Below are 17,991 nucleotides of genomic sequence, written 5' to 3'. Positions count from 1 at the left end.
AATTCTAACTATAGTCTCCATATTGCAAATTCTCTGATGCATAAAATATACAAAGTGATCATTCCATGTGCTGCACTATATACCAGAATGGAAGAGCCATACAGGCAGCAAAAAAATCAAGGTTCCCTGGAAGCTGAGACTGAAAACTCCCATAAGAAACCCAGAGATGGACAATTCTTCCTTTCTCAGTCTCTCTGCTAACACTCATCATCTCCCCGCCCCCCCACCACCCCCGAGTTTGACACAATTCAACTCAATCCTCCTTTTCACACAAAAGTTTCCGCTCTTCCATACATGGGAAAGACATTACAAGGTCTTATCTCAGACCAATGGGCACACCACTGCAAACATCATGGCACTCGGCTACCCCGCAGACTCCCTCTCTGTGGTCAGTCTTCCCAGCTGCCCTATCTGTTACTGTCTGATTAGTTCTGCTAAGGAGCCCCTCCCCTGCCAGCTTTCGGTGCCATCTGTTCTATACAAGATGGCTGCTGCCCAGCAACCTAACACTGCCCTCCTACCTGGCACCCGGCTACCATCCTTACCCCAAAGTGCTAACACAGGTTCTCACTGCTGGCAGAGTCAGGATTTCATTACTACTACTTTGACAAGTGCAGGGTTGTTTGTAATTTCTCTTTTATCCTGATTTTGATTGTACAACCACCTCCCACTGATTCCGTTTGCTTCAGTTTTGTTGCTCACAGATTTTACTCTCCACATTAATCTCCCTCTGGCATGTAACTGCATCTGTTCCCTTTTTTATTATTAATTTTCAAATTCCCACCATTTTTGACAAAAAGGAGGTAATCTACACTCTGTTTCTGCCCATTTCATTTTCTTTAATTTGGAAGATAAGTATGAAAGCATGCCAAAGAAGTTAATTCTCCGTTAACAGTTTATTTGCTGGCACCCCTAAGCCTTTGTATATGAAAAACAGATAGGAATAAATGTTGACTGAATCACAACAACATAGTCGCAACCATTCCTCAATTTAATGAAAAGCAAACATATGAAACAGCATCTAAAAAGTTTATTAGTTACTGAGTTGTTTCATGCTGTCACTCTTCCTTCTACTTTGAATAGATAATTCTTTCTGCAAATTGACCTGGATGCAGGGTCTGAATTTGAGTCCCCCCGCAGCTCTGAGAAGGGCTCCTTTCACTACAGATGAATTTTAGTATTACTTAATATGTCATCTTTCCTCAGCCCAAACACTGTTGACGGACTCCACAGAGAATGATTCTGAAGAAATGCCTGGTTTCCAAAGCAGCTGAAGAAGAGAAGGGCTATCGGTGCACAGTGCAGAGCTAATGGAGCCCCTGGGCTGCAGGTCTATCTCCACTACATACTGCTTTGATGAAGAGTTAATATCTGGAGTCGTAAGGTGGTTTTCTCTCTCAAGACAAAGAGGACCACATGAGATGTAGAAAATAGGAAGCCATGTATCTAATGTTATATTCTCTGTTTCCCTAATTTGTCAACACCACAACCTTGCCAAAAAGGGCTAGATTATTTGGGTCATGCCTTCAACTGCCCTGCATTGTGACAGCTAATTTATTTTACATTAATTCATATTAAAGTCACAAGAGTCCCCGAATAGACAAACAGCCCTTCACATTGATAGAAACCTGAATGTGTTAAAGTGCTTGTACATACTGGCATATACCCTTATAAAATCTTAGTTAAGAACTGCAGGGAACAAACTATGGTAGGATATCTTTCCCAAGGTACAGAAGATGATCAGAAATAGACCAGGACAAGGGCCGGGGTCAGGCAACACCCAGCCTGCCCGACCACACTTGAGAACTGCAATTAGAAAACAGACAAGAACGTTGAACACTCCCCACGTCCACCCTTACTCATACTCCAACAGTGACTTCTTACTTCGCCATGTTGGTAGAATTACATTTACAACTGCTCTTCCACCTCCAGGTACATACTTTTGACATGTCTTGGTCAGACAGAGGCTCCTGGTGGATACACTAAGGCACCAGAGGACTGTGCTGCTTATGTGATGGCACCTTTCCTGGAGGAGGAAGCCCTGTGACATCCTGGGATGAAGTCTCCTCTCTCTCATTTTCTACTCCATGGCTTGGTTGAGATAGAAGATGCTTAGCCCTGCCCAGGTGACTGTGTGGCCGGGGAGAGGCCATGCAGCCGAGGTAAGCACACGCCGGCCCTCGGCTGACTGTGTTGGCCTTGCAGGCTGCTTCCTCACCTGCCTGGTGCCTACTGGGCGCCCCTGAACTGGACTGCACTCCCTACTGATTCGATGTGGCTGAGTTTTATCAGCAGTGTGACCCAAATGTGTTCCCATGACTTGGTCCCAATGAAGCAGGCCTTTAGATGGGCGATAGAGGAGACCAAATATTCTCCTAAGGGCTTGCTTTCTAAGGATCCTTAATAAGCCTTGATTCTAGGATTTAGCAATCGCTGATTTGCTGTGTAATAAACTGTGGCTACCAAGGAAATATTAGGTAACAAAAAACACACGCTACCCAAACAAACACACCCAATTAAGACAGGGTGGTTATGGGGAAAGGAAACAACACTAAGTTGATGTTACATCTAAAATAAGATTGCAGAACAGAATTTTCTTTTAGGAAAATAGACTGGGGTCTATTCTGGTAGGAACTCCATGTTTTTCCCTCTTTCTCTTCTGTTTTTATTGAACTTGATACTCATTGTTGCTGGGCTGGGCGAATGGTATGGTGTGGGCAATACTTGCTCAGTTCCGGGGAAAATGAGTTGGCTGCTGCCGCCGCCATGCCCCAGGCTGTGGGCCTGGGTGGCAAGGGAGAAGAGTGTCCCCAGCGTGGATGTTCATTGCACACACATTTGGGCTTTGCAGCACGGAGGGGGAGGCGAGCAGGGGCTGTTGAGCAGAACCTGCAGACACACATTTCCTGGCAGCCTCTGAAGCTAACCTCTCTGCCCCCGGGCCACAGGGAGGCCGTGGCGCCCCGCCTGTCACACAGGTGGAGCAGAGCGGGCCCAGGCGGGAGGACAGTGTCCACCAGAGCAAAAGGAAACGCTTTGCTTCCCTGGCTCTGCGACAGTCTGTTTTTCTCGGATGCTAGATGAGGGAGGGAAACGAGGATGTCATTTATAACCGCACCAAGGCCATCTATTTTGAGCCTTGAAGATGTTGGTTGCACATATATCCATTTAAAATTATTTTTGACACGTTCTCTGCTTAATTTATTCATGAAAGGAGTACAAGAGGGAAAAAACGAGCTTAACTTTTAAATGGAAACTTTGGGCTAAAAATTCTTGAATAAAACACAGGAGGAAAAAAAAAGATAAAGTTCACTGTGGAATAGCGAGAATGCACTCCAGTATTATGCTACCTTCCTCAAAGGAACAGAGTACAAGTTAGGGTTTTCTGACCTAGGCTAATGGGTGACGGCAGCTCATTCTTCATTTTCTCTAACAATAAATAGTGGAGACAAATTTATTCAGCAACTCTAGAGAACCTGCTCAATGCCTCATGCCATGCTCGGTGCTGAGGACACAGAGATGAAAAGAATTCTGTCTCCTGGCCCAGGAGCTGACCCTTTACAACCCACAACGTTTTCTATCTAGTTTTCCAGTGCATTTTTCCATGTTTTGTATGGCCAAGGACTCTGATGGGCCCTCCTCTCCTCTCTTGTGGCTGTGTGGCTTCAGGCTTCACCTTCTACACCCAGCTTCTTCACTCAGCCAGGACTGCTCACCTCCAGCTCCCACTAACACTGACAAATGAAGTAGTGTCCTCATCTTGTAGTCACACTTAAGTCTGTTTGAATTTCTGATCCTCTGCAAAGCACTAGTTTTGTAAAAAGCATTGCAAATGAATTTGGTACCAAAATGGTTTCTTAAAAACATATCCCCTCTAAAGCTCACTGATCGTACACTTAAAATTGTAGCAACATAAAACTGGTATAGGTATAGAAGTTCAGGGTATAATTAATGAATATAATGGGTATAATGCTGAATAAACAGATAAATATGTAAATAATCTGACATGAAGGTTTCTGAACGTGTACTCTCAGTTATTGTGCTGACCTTATCATAGACTAGTGGCTGCCGGCTCCCATGGCCTGTAGCTGGAACTGCCTTCATCTTGCTCTTTCTATACTCAAGAGTTCTCTGAGGAAGACAATAAATCAATCATGGGAAGAAATGGCCATGCATCCTGGGACTTCTAACATGTTGAATCCAGGGTTGTTAGACTCCAATACACACATGTAGAAAAGTGTCGTTTCCTGTTTTTGTTTTGTTTTGAACAATACTGAGGTTTAAACTTGGAGCCTAGTATTTGCTATGCAAGTGGTCTACTTCTGAGCCATACCTCCAGTGCTGTTCTTGGCTGTTTAATTTTGAGATAGGGTCTCACTTCCTAGATGCCCAAGCATCTATTTAGGTCTCCTACTATACCTGGAATGACAGGTATGCCCACAATACCCAGCTTCTTCCACTGAGATGAGTCCTCTGGACTTTTCAGCTGACAGCTGCAATCTCCCACTCCCAGCTTCTCAGGATTACAGTGTGATCCACTCACACACAGCTTCTCAAGTGCAGGATTACAGTGTGATCCACTCACACTCAGCTTCTCAGGTACAGGATTATAGTGTGATCTGCTCACACACAGCTCAGTATTCTTCCTCCTCTTTCCATTCCAAATCAAAGGAAAACTTATATTCTTTTAAATAACAGGGGCAATATATCAACCAACCTATTAGCTTATCTGTCCAGGGCCCTGGTATTCTCAGGTGACATTCTCTTCTCTTGCCACCTGTGGCTCTGAGGAAATCGCCATAGCCCCCCAAAGGGCACGTGCTTACTTGGCTTGATTTGCTTCCAAGGATGAATGTGGAATTGAAGGTTTTGAAATGGAGGTGGAGGAGTGAAGAAGTCAAATTCTCACATTTTGAAATTAGAGGCCTCTCCGTTATATTCAGTTTCAGACTACAGGGTGGACTCCATGATAAGGAGTCTGAGATAACGAGCCAGCATGCAGACAAAAGTGGAGCTCTGTGACCGTAAGTTCAAATTTGACAGCACACACAGGCAGACCTGACTCCCTGGTTCGAGACATCCCCAAATCAGCTGCACCGGGGCAGAACATAATCTGGAGATAAAAACTAACCAGGTCCCCTTTTTAAGGCTTCTGACACCTCTACCAAAAAAAATTAAAATCTGATTCATACTGGAAGTCTGAGTGGTCAAAGGATGTTGGTATAATTTGTGGAGGGGAAGGGAAAAAACAAATTGTTTAAATAGGGATACAGGTGGACCCATTGTAACTTATGAGATCTATAAGATGTTATGTCGAAAAACAAACTTTACAACTTTGGTGGGGGAAGGGACAGGAAGGGGAAACAAAGGAGGAGGCAACAATGCTTGATAAGAAATGTATTCATCTAATTGTAACCCCTCTGTACGGTATTTTCACAATAAAAAAAAAGAAGGAAATTCAAACAATTATTTCAAATAGTGACCACAGAGAAGCTGCATGTCCTGGAATGCTCTGGAAACAAAGCCTCTGTCACCTCTGCCAGTGCATTTCCTCATCATAAAAGGGTGACCTTGTGACCCTCCCCCCTGTTGTGTCCTACTTCATTTTGAAAAAGATCAAATGCTGCAGCTCAGTCCCTTTCTCAGTCAGAGGTCAGAGGTCAGGCCTTGCCATCAGGATCTCAAAAGTAGGTCATAGTCTAACACTAATTTTGTGGCCTCTTGCTTAAATTCCCCACTTGGAGAAGTTCTTTGAAGTACAATATTGAAAATATCATTTATGCAAGAAGAAAACTAAGGATTTTAAGGGTCCCGCTCATAGAACCGAAGACTTCAGGTTTAATGGCAAGTTGGTCTCCCTTCTGCACTTCAGATAATTTTCTAGTAACCGAGAAAATAAGGCTTCTGCTGTCACTGCCATCCTGGTCACTTGACGAGAAAGGGATGCAGGATGTGAAAGAATTTGTTTCAACACAGATACAGCAGACTTGTGGGAGAGTGTTTGCTACTCTAGTTAACAAACAGTCCCATAAACAGAAATAGTTGCTTTAGTGAACTAGATCATAAATTAACCTATCCCAGGTGTACAAATGGTGGCTATGTGAGAGGCATTCAAAAGTTACGGCCCCAAAGATGTTCAAACATGTTAAGAACAACTCTGCAAAGCAATACCCACTTTTCCATAAAAACTTGTTTCCTCTTGGTAAAAAGGAAGTAAAGAGAATGGCAGTTGTTTGTTGCTGATCGTTAATACTGTACATAAAATACATTAGACTAAGGCAAATAAAGGGCACAGGAAATGGCAGAGTCCAGACCAAAATTCACCCATATGTATCTCTATCAGTAGCGCTTCTATTACATCTATTACAAATTTATGGTACTCATTTTCCCAGTTGTCTTCTCGAGAATAATCACATTAATCCATTTCCCCAGCAATTTACATAGAATTACAGCCTAATGGATAGGGATAAGTGTGGCAGGCAAATTACTGCTCCCATAACCGATCAGCTGTGTGACCTTAGATGACTCATTTTACGTCTCCAGGCCTACTTGCCTCAGCAGTGAACTGGGGGAAGCGAGCGTCTGGGTGTAGAGGAGCTGCAGGAAGGGCTCTGACCAGCACTCCGCTCTGCTCCTGGAAGCAGCCCTGTGACTCAGAAACCGGGCTCACCTGTCAGCCACACCCTATCGTTTTCTGCCCCAGGCAGAGGGTAAGATGGCTCCCTCCTTAGCCTCAAGTGTCCCTCAAAATGGGCAGAAGGCATCCAGTGAAACCTGCTCCCTCGGGGGCACGAGTTACCAGGGAGGGCTACAGCAGAGAACTCGGGGTTTCAGGGATGCCTGGAAAGGAAGGTAGGATTGTAATGAGGCCAGGGGTGGAGGGTCATGAAGGAGGTGAAAGTCCCAGACTACGGGGGAAGCACCATGTGCAGGGATGTGGCCCGTAGTCAGCTCATGAGCAGGGAGGGACAGTGAGTCCACCAGCATGAGGGGAGATGCCAGGGGGTGTGGCCTGGACCCTCAGTGGACCTGTACAGTGCAGCACCTCAGAAGGTTTGGAGAGTAAGTGGGTAATTCAGGAAGTTCTTGATAGAAGGGAGAATAAGGGATAGAGACAAGGCGATGGCCTGTGAATACTCCTTACACCTGGTAAGCAAACCACTGGAAGGGTGATAGGAGACTGCTTTCATAGATCGTGTGACAGATGAGCAGAGCCTAAAATGACAAATGAGAAGTAGGCATGACAGACTCTTGTAGCAGTGCCGGAGACTGGACCCAGGCTTACAGTGTGCTCAGTGGCACAGAGACTCTGGGTCCAATGCTCAGCACAGCCAGAAAGAAAGAGAGAGAGGGAGAGAGAGAGACAGAGACAAAGAGATGGAAGGAAGGAAGGAAGGAAGGAAGGAAGGAAGGAAGGAAGGAAGGAAGGAAGGAAGGAAGGAAGGAAGGAAAGAAGGAAGGGAAGGAGGGAGGGAGGGAGGGAGGGGAAGGGAAGGAAAGGGAAGGGAAAGGAAGGAAAGGGAAGGGAAAGGAAGGGGAAGGGAAGGAAAGGAAAGGAAAGGAAAGGAAGGGAAGGAAGGGAAAAAAGGGAAGGAAGCCACTCCTCTGGCTATAACCACTGCTCTAAGTTCAAAGCATCCAGAACTCAGCCAGTGGACAGGACCTTTCTCCTCCCATAAAGTCTGTATTGGACATCTCTTGTTATTTGGGTAAAATGTATCACTTTTCTTGGCTACATCTTTTAAACTCCATACTTGGATTAGATAATTACCAGGTCAATTGAGGCTAAAAATTGTAGAGTCACCTTTAGTTCTGTCCTGTCCGACTTGATGCTCTCGGTGTCTCTGAACATGACTTCCCAGCCACTCGATTGCCTGGACTGGCACAGCCGAGGCCCAGGACTTCAATACTACCCTCTCACACTGTGCTTACATTCGAACGGAGCCCTGCTAGCCACCTCCAACCTTTCAAAATGTCTTTCCATTTTCTTCTAAATTGAATTACCTTCTAATAAACATTTGAACTTGTCAAAGTTCAGGGGGTTTTGATGCATATTATCTTGAATCTCCTATCTGAAGAACTGGTCAGCTTTTTCTGTAAATGGTCAAATAGCAAATAGCTTAGATTTGGACACCACATTCAATTCAGCTGTGTAGAGTCATACAGCAAACAAAACAGATGATCACAGTGGGGTCCCACAAAACTACATAGTCTATAGTTTGTGTATTATTTTTCATTTTTTCAATTATTAAAAAGTATAACAGCCCATTCTTAGCTCCTATAGAAAGAGATGATGAAACCACAGGCTGTGGTTTCTGACCTTATTCTAGCCTATCTTCTTATCTCCCGTATCAACTCTCCCAGCTTACTTACCACATGACTGCCTGAGCCAGAATCCCATCACAGAAAGCCCACTGTGTTGGCAGCCTGCTTAAAATGCATCAACAACAACCAATTACTCTCAGAATGACTCTGTTCCAGAGTATGGTCCACAACACCCTTCCTCTATTCGTATCACCTGCCAAACAACTCACCTAACTACAGAGTTGACTTTGTCTCCCATCTGCATGTCTACATAGTCCAAAGCCCTCACCTAGGGTTCCTATCCCACCTTTAAAACTCTTACCCATGAACTCATTAATCAAGATCACTACACAGCCAGGAGCCAGTGGCTCATGCCTATAATCCTAGCTACTTAGGAGACTGAGATCTGAGGACTGCAGTTCAAAGCCAGCCCAAGCAGGAAAGTCTTTGAGACTCTTATCTCCAATAAACCACCCAGAAAACCAGAAGTAGTGCTGTGGCTTAAGTGGTAGAACATTCATGTTGAGCTGAAGAGCTCAGGGACTGTGCCCAGGTCCAGAGTTCAAGCCTCATGACTGCCCAAAAAAAAAAAATCACTACACTGCATGGCCTCCCCCTCACCTGTCTCTACCAGCTCTACCTGGCCGACTGTCCTCTGTACATCCAATGCAGAACAAGCCCTTCCCTCCTCTGGGCTTCAGAGGCGATCTTTACTTCCAGTGCTGTACTGTTGACAGAGCAACTGCAACTGCACAGGTAGATTCCCTTAGGCTGACTGTGAGCTCTAGGATAGAAGCTGAGTAACCTAAATGTGGAAGCAGAGTCTTAGTTTTCTCTCTATGCCGAGGACCAAGCAGAGTACCCCAAAGTTAGTTCAAAGTATAGAATCAGCCTAGGTGCTCATCAACCACTGAATGGGCAAAGAAAATGGTAGATATACACAATGGAGTATTACTTTGCCATGAAGAAGAATGAAATTGTATCATTCATAGGAAAAAAGATGGAACTGGAAATTGTGTCAAAGCAAAATCATCTAGTTTGAGAAAAAGAAATATAGTCCTTAAAAAAATGAGTGATAGTAATAAGGGCAAAGTACTTTATAGAAATGTATTAATAATGAACTAATGAATAATAAAATCTGTTTCAAAAAACTGCCTAAAGTGGGGAAAGAAAAAAATCACAGGGTGAATTTGATCAAAGTACATTATATGCACATATAGGAATATCATATTAAAATCCTTTTTAGAATCAATATATGCTAATAAAAAGAAAAACTAGTAGGTGCTCAAAAAATATTTGTTGACTAGGTAGATGCTACACTCACCAATTGAGTCTCATAATAAATGCTGAATTTCTATTTTCCATCTTTAAATCTAATTTAAATCCAATTAAGAACAAACAGAGCATGGAACAGTATTTTTCTTTTATTTTTCTATTCTAGTTTTTAACTTTTCTTTACCCCTAACGATTTAGCTTCTTATTTCATTATTACATTATAACACGGTTTTCACATTTAATTTTAACCTTTGCTTATAGCATGTCTTTCAAAATGTTTGAGGCTGAATAGAGAGGTGCTGCCTGCATGGGGCTTGTGTAGTTCAGCTTAGATAAAAAGAGGCAATGTTTTCCAGCCACACACCTGAGTGTATTCAATCAGTAAATGGTGAGGGCTAACAAACTTAAAAAAAAAAAACTCATTAGAAATAGCTCAACAACCAACCAAATCACACATATTGAATGTGTATGTATATATATAGATATATACATATGTATATATAAAATATAATTCCTTGCATTTTGGTCACCTTTAAATTTATGAATGTGGATTTTATGAAACGTGAAATAAAACTATGCATAATGCTTACACAAAAGCACAGCACTTAGAAAATAGGTGATTAAGTTTCATTTTCATTTCCTAGGTTTAATTTTTTTGCAGAACTGAGGTAAATAAAGCTCAACAGAAAAAAAAGCTTTCTAGGGAAGCTAACAAAACAGTTTAAGAACAAAGGAACTGGTTACCACTCATCGCTTTCAGCAGTGACTGCATCTTAATACGCTCTACTTATAAGAAATGGATCTTTTCAAACAGTACAAATTGATCCTGCTCAGGAAACTCCACAGACTCTGACTTCAGAAATTAAGTCTCTGAATAAGATAGAATTGCAAAAGGGGCAAATTCAGCATTAATATTTATTTGCTGAAGCTCAGCCACACGGAGACATTAAAAGCTGTCCTATTTTGGTGGTTTACTAGTGCTTAGCACACAAATGGTTGGTTCTCAATAGAAGTCTGACAGAAAAGAAAAACTAGTAACATTATCATGATGAAGGCAAATTCTAATACTTCTAAGAGTAAATCACCATGAGAACTACGTTAATATTGTGTTCTCAGTTCCACAATGACAACACTTCAAATAGGCACTAAAAGAACAGCTATTATCTTGCAGTATTAAGCAATTTTTCCTCATAAAAGTGTCTTAACTGCTGGGAGATTTTCCAGATATTGTACATGCATAAATGCTTTCTTTACCCTCTCCTCCCTCTTTCTCTTTCCTCTCATTTACTTTCACTGTTTAAATAGGAAGGTGTCAAACCATTTGGAATATTATCATAACAAAATGTTCTAACAAAGTTTGATTTTAACAGAACTAGAGGCATCTTAACACTAACCCAAAACTTTGGGAGGTTCACCAACCCCTAGAATTTTTTTTCCTCCAAATGCAGGCTGTTCAAGTGGTGCTTTTCTCCATCTGTTATCATACCGTGCTCGGAATTACATTGTCATATTTAATGTAAAAGGGATCAGTCCCCTTTCATAGTTTAAATTCAACACAGCACTGTAATTTGTAAGACCAGTGTTTTCCATTTTATAAACTAAATCCAATATCATAAACTTACATATATATTTAGACAAAATTTTATCTAAAAACCGAAAAACTCTAAGAACTGAACAAAACCCGAGGCTTGCTCTGAACACTAAAAAAATCTTCACTAAAACTCAAAATGAGAAGACACAACTAACATAGTAAAGTGAAATATCTACTAGCTCTATCTAGATGAATTTTTCTCTTTGTGTATCTATTTATGTGCATGTATATTTCTAATACAGCAAAGTCAAAATGATTTTAATCTAGAGAGTCTTATTTTATAACTGTGTTATATTCTGATTAAAGTTCATAGTAATGATGATCACATGGAAGAATCTCACAATGGAAACTTAGACTTGAAACCTAAAGTAATGGTAATGGTAATGATCTGAATATGAACAGTGCCGGCCAATCAATTATTTCATCTCTAAATCTGACACCTCTTTAGGATACAGATTGCTTATTTTGTATCGGCTACATTTCAATTTGTGTCTTAGGATTTCTTTTAATTTTGTCTTTCACCACTGACAGTATCTGATTTATTTCCCTAACTACATTGCTCAGATCCTTCATTCTAACATTTGTATCAGACATGGAATAAACAGGCAAAGTAGTGGATGGAGGTGGGGGGGAGAAATATGTCATTTTGCTTATATTGACAGAGACTCGCCTAAATATTTGCGCACTGTAGATGAGCAGTTTTGAAATATATCAGTAATGCCCTGCCCCACTCATCAGTCACATAGCTGGGTGTTTTGCTTTCCACGTCCCCACTTTGCTTAATGCACTTGAAAGCTGTGTGTGAATTGAATGGCTAAGAACAAGTCTAATAGCCGTTTGGAAGCCTGTGGCAAAGAGCAGTGGGACATGAACTGGGCCTCGGCGTACCTGGTGAGGTGCAGTTGGTGCTCCGCTTCCCCCAGCAGCTCTGTGACTTTCAGGCACTCTGCTCTGGCCCGGGCTGCCTTCTGCTGCTCCTCCTCCACGTGCTGCCTGCTTTCGTTCAGTTCCAGTCTCAATTTCTCAATTTCCTTAGGGAGAGAGAAGGAGAAAATATCCATATCAAATATATGTACTTGAATTCAAAATGAGCTCACTTTTATTTCTGCCATAAATGTTAACAAAATAAAAAGCTAGTAGGAAATCCAGGCTAGTTTCTGTCTTATGACAAAAGGGATTAGCAAATCCACAAAAGCACATTAGTGAGGTTGCCTGAGTTTACAAAGAAAATGATTAAATGAGAGTAGTCCAAATGGATAATGTCGACTTTCATTCTAAAGCTTGTGCCCTTTGAAAAGTCATCATAACTTAAAATGCCACATCTTTTAAAACATAACATTCTTAAGAGATTTGATCAGATACATGCAGTGATTTTCATCAAATATGAAAGATTTATGATTCCAACTGGATGCCACAAAAAGCAGATAGAAAGAAAAAATAATTTATCTCTTAGAAAAATGTGAAATATAAAAGAAAAAATAATGTAGGGAAAACTACTCATAAGAACCCTTAACCTTAAAATGTATGAGATTTCAGAAGTAAAATGATATTGTACTGATATTTTCATTTAAAAAGGCAACAAAAGCACTCTAAGACAAATAAATATGAGTATATATGAAAGTTTGTGATAGGTTATCGTTTGGTCTCAGGAATAAATTAACCTATTTTACTAAAATTCAATCAAATATTTACAAGTAAAAATGCTTTGTACTGAACATATTGTATTATATATTTTGCTTATAGCATATTTTGCCCATACATTAAAGTACAATATTTATTTATCATAAAACATCTGTAAAATTAAGTAAAACAAAATAGTTGTTGAACATGTAAAACAAGATAATAAAAGAAGGGCAGATGTATTTTCAAGTTCAAAAACCAGAAAACAGTTTTGGCATAAAAATGCATGATTTGGAGAGAAAAAAATCTCATCTAAGCAGATCATTTTAAACTTAATATTTAAATATATTTTTAATGCCATTACTAGATATTCTGAACAGTCTCTTACTCTATTTAATCCATCATGTAAATAAACAACTTATTTATATTTTACATATTTATAACATTATATTCAGTTACTTTACCAACAGTATAATAAAACAACATATTACAAGTTCCCAAATATTGTTCTGTTTTTTAAAGCCTAATGATGAATATATTACTTTGATTCAGAGTAGATTTTTGTGTGTTTCAGACTGAAACAGTAAGTGAAACTGATTTATTTATTTAGCATACTTTATTATTGCCATTATGAAAATACATTTCTAATCTTACAGTTCAATATAATTAAAGATGACAAATATAATAGAAAGGTCTGTTTTATTGTACAACCTTTATGAAATTAGCAATAACAAAGAAGTATAGAATTAGAATTGTATGTTGGTTTTAAAAGTTCAAAAATCTACTCTATTTTTTTCAAAGTGATATTTACAATAAATTTTGTTAATATGATGGATACTTCTACACTCAGGAGTTAGTCATCTGGGTAAATGAGACATACACATATGAAAAAAAGTATCAAAATACAGTGCATAAACAACAAATAAGCTGTAAGGAAAGTGTACGCCTCGGGAGGACACAATACCTCGTAGAGCAGCAGATCACATCACACTATGAAAGATCTGGAGATTAATAAAACTTTATTTGTATTACACATAGTGGGAGACATTAATAGTTTACACAGATATGCAATGTGACAAAAGCTGAGCTTTCAAAAACTAGATCAATGTACGTGATCAATTTCAGGTGGCAAGGGATGACAGAAGGGAAACCATGAAAAGCTAGCAGCAATTATCCAGGCAGGGAGAATAGAAAGACCTAAAACAAAATAGAAAGAGAATGAGTGACTTTATGGAATAAAGGATGTATCGAGAACAAAAATGAGTCCAAAATGTTGAACTGAGAGGATAAAAAAAATGACAGAATTAGAAAACAGAAAATCCTAAACTTTCTTTCTTCTAAATTTAATTTGTCAAGGTGATGTACAGAGGGGTTACAGTTACTTATATAAGGTAACGTGTACATTTCTTGTCTAACGTTGTTACTCCCCTCTCTCATCTTTCTCCTACTTTCCCTCCCCCTTTAAGATCATTTCCTGCATATTTTCTTGTATCGCTGTTGCATTGGTTCACCCATTGTCTTTTGTCTTAATCTTAAATTTTCTTACAAAGAAGTGGAATTCTTGTCAGCATTATCCAATAACGATGTGTGTAGGCTTTAAGTTCAAATTAGCTGCCTTCTTATTTTCATGCAATAAAAAGCCAGAGGCTGTACAAGAAGTCAGCTAAACCTGTGGTAAAGAGCCCAGGCTGAGGAGTGACACAGATCAGGGCTCCACACTCAGCTCTGGAACTTTTTCAGCTCCAAGGTCTTGGGCAAGTCACTCAACTAGCATGTAGTATGTTCAGCCTCAAATGCCAATGCCGAAGCTCCCAGGACTGCTATGAGGACTGCACAGATGATGCCCTCTTCCTCAGTGCTGGGCACAGAGGAGAGCCAAATAAGAGACAGCTAATAGCATCATTAGTGAAGGAAGAAAACTGACCTGTCTAAAGATATATGACTATCGTAGAAGGCTTCCCAACTTAGGGCTAGTGCTTGCCTAGCATGCATGAGGCCTTGGGCTCTATCTTAACGTTGCCTGAAATCAAAACAAGCAAAAAGTTCTTGATTTAATGCAGTATTGTTTCCCCCTTCTCTATATAGCAGTCTCTTGGTAGAAATGAAATCAAGTTTTACCAATTGTAATTTCAAAATGCAAAAAGCATTTTGTTAGGAAAATGGAAAATTACTCTCTGCTTCTGATTATCCAAGCCAGCAAAAGGGCTTATTGGTGCAGATAATCAAAACCAACAAATAATCTAACCAGCTGGACCAGGGCTCAACACCTACTCCCGGAGTCAGGAAAATATGCCCTGGCATCAACTCCAACAGTTAGAAGAGAAATCACTTGCCAGAAATGCCATGCTCCCACTGGCAAGATAACCCTTTGCCTCACCCAACTAGGTCAGGGCTGCTCCCTTGGCTGTCTATTGTGGCTCAGGGATGAAAGACCAAAAGCAGTCATAGGCCAATTGTACATTACTCTCAAAGCACACTATTAACTTGCGTGGCTGCAAGGCAGTTGGAGGTGGCCACCTTTTGGCCAACTGGGCAAAGGCAGGCCCAGATAGCTTTACACCTTAACAAAACAGACTTCCAATCATGAACACAGGGACGAGGGGTGTAACGCACTGGAAAAACCATTCATTAGCATGTTCAAAACCCCTGTGTGTTAGCCCCCCATAACCACCAAAACAACTAAAGTAGAAGCTGTTAAAAATATTTACCTCAGCAGAATGGTAGCAGAGATATGAAAAATAGTTGACTTCAAAGGAAGAAGTTTTTTCTGAATCATGGATATAGATACCTTTGTTTTCATTCTTGAGTAAATGTTCTTATCAAAGTAATCACCTAATTTAAGTCAAATAATACTCTAATGATCATAGCAAAGAAGAGCAGTGCCCATGTCCTTTTATTCATCATGAAATCGAATCCCAAGGTATATCATCAGGCCTTCTGACATTTAACCTACTATAAGATCACATACTAATATTGCTATTTTTTTGATTTTGCAGTAATCAGTCAGTGCTGCTGGCTGATGCTTGTAATCTTAGCCACTTAGGAGGCTGAGATCTGAGGATCAAGTTCAAAGCCAGCCTAGGAAGGAAAGTCCATGACACTTTTTTCTAATTAACCACCCTAAAGCCAGAAGTAGAGCTGTGGCAACCAAGTAGATTAGCTACTGGCACTCAGCCTATGGTATGTTCCTGTAGTTCCAGATACTCAGGAGGCAAGACAGAGGGTAACTTGAGTCTAGAAATTTCATTCTAGCCTAAACATCACTATCCAACTCATGCTCTCATATACTTTTGGTTAAACCATTAGTTGGTAGTTAATTTACATTATGATTATGGAAAATTTGCTGACTACGGAAAGAAGCATTGCTTTCTTTACTTTTAACACATTACTTTAGTATTTCTGGGATTAATTGTATAGGCATTTTTTGTCTTTTGAGATGAGAGGGGGTCTCAACTATGTGGACCAGACTGGTGTCAAACTCCTGGGTACAATGAGCCACTGCCTGGGCCCTGAGCATCTGCGACTGTAGACATGCAGCACGTTCACTTATCTATTTTGTTTTTGCTTTTTAGTAACTGTAGGGCATCAAAATATTTTAAGATAGTAATAAAAGAAAGTATCTTCAAAGAAATTAGTCCAGAGATTGAAAAGCATCTACTGAAGATAGACCATGAAGAACAAAAAGGAGCCTGTTCCAAGGTCCATCATCATAAAATTTCAAAACAACTGAGTAAAGAGATAATCACAGTTTCCAGAGAGGAACTACAACAAAGAAGCAAATCATAGATCAAGTATTAGGAGTCAGAGTATTATAGTGTGTGTGTGTGTGTGTGTGTGTGTGTGTGTGTGTGTGTGTGTGTGTGTGTGTGTGTGTGTGTGTGTGTGTGTGTGTGTGTGTGTGTGTGTGTGTGTGTGTGTGTGTGTGTGTGTGTGTACTGTTCCCAGGGCTTGAATTCAGGGCCTTATAATCTTGTCAGCTTTTTCTGCTCAAGGCTGATGATCTGTCCCTTGAACCACGCCTCCAATTTTAGCTTCTTGTTGGTTAACTGGAGATTAAGAGTCTCTCTGATTTGCCTGCCTGGGTTGGCTTCAAACCACAATCCTGATTTCAACCTCTTGAGTAGCTAGGATTATGGGTATGAGCCACCCAACACCGAGCTAAAATATCAGAAACACTTAGTGTTATAAATGTTCTCTTCTGTTGTTATATGTTTCCTCACTTTTCTCCAGGTTTGTCTCAATCCATTTTCTATGTCAAGTGGAATTCCTAACATGGGGTAATTTACAAAGAAAAGAGGTTTGTGTTGGCGCATGGTTCTGGAATTGAGGCGATGTAAGGATGGGCAGCTGCATCTGTTCACCAAGTGAAAAGGCAGGCAGGGCTTGCAGAAGTGCAGCACAGGGTAACCTTGCTCTGTAACAACCCCTCTGCAACCACCAGTCCAGTCCCACTGCAGTGCCAACTCATGCAAGAAAGGCACACCCATTCAAGAGGACTCTGCCCCATGACCCAGTTGCCGTCCATGACGCCCCCTCGGTCAACACTGCCACATTGAGGAATTATCTAAAGCACAGACCACTGGAGGACACTCCACCCCCGGGATTTGTCCATTATGCTCAAACACCTGACTCTTGGCTATGTTTTCATATTTGGTTTGGGGTGGTAGACAAAAGTACACATCTAGTGAATTTTGTGTAATATGATAGTTTAGACTACATTTGTCAAAATCACTCCTATTTCCCTTCTTACCGGTACTAGAATATAAATCTTTCCCCAAACACTTTAGGTTTAGTCACGTGATTTCATTTGGCCAATGCAATATTCACAGCTATGAGAGAATTTGTAAGAATTAGGGTTCTGAAGTCAACAAAATTGACAAAGTGAATTTACCAGTCAGAATCCAGTGGTTGAAATCAGAATGTGTTTGGAACCGTGAGGTACTATGTGATACTGGAACTTGAAACATAATAACCTATCATTAGGAAAGAAATTATTCCTATCGAGTTTTGTGTGGCTAAAAAAGAATGTACCCATTGCACCAGGGGCCAGCAGCTCACATCTGAAATCCTAGCTATGCAGGAGGCTAAGATCTGAGGATCACAGTTCAGAGCCAGCCATGACAGAAAATCTGACTTTTACCTCCAACTAACCAACAACAACAACAAGAAAAAACAACCCAGAAGTGGTGCCCCACTGTGAG

The 17,991-nt window shown here is 40.6% G+C and overlaps 1 protein-coding gene across 2 annotated transcripts in view; it reads right to left on the bottom strand.

Annotated features, from left to right (window-relative positions):
• Positions 1–17,991, bottom strand: part of Sdccag8 (SHH signaling and ciliogenesis regulator SDCCAG8) — a 181,299-nt gene that overhangs the window by 90,446 nt on the left and 72,862 nt on the right. For both annotated transcript variants that reach the window (XM_042701143.1, XM_042701142.1), the window contains exon 13: positions 12,059–12,201. In XM_042701143.1, the coding sequence (XP_042557077.1) occupies positions 12,059–12,201 (143 nt within the window). The remainder of the gene's footprint in view (positions 1–12,058; positions 12,202–17,991) is intronic.

This window comes from Dipodomys spectabilis, unplaced genomic scaffold (assembly GCF_019054845.1).
Source record: "Dipodomys spectabilis isolate Male_0828 unplaced genomic scaffold, ASM1905484v1 ptg000288l, whole genome shotgun sequence".
Taxonomy (NCBI): domain Eukaryota; kingdom Metazoa; phylum Chordata; class Mammalia; order Rodentia; family Heteromyidae; genus Dipodomys; species Dipodomys spectabilis.
The sequence above is the reverse complement of the archived record's forward strand: the minus strand, read 5'-3'. Positions and strand labels throughout refer to the sequence as shown.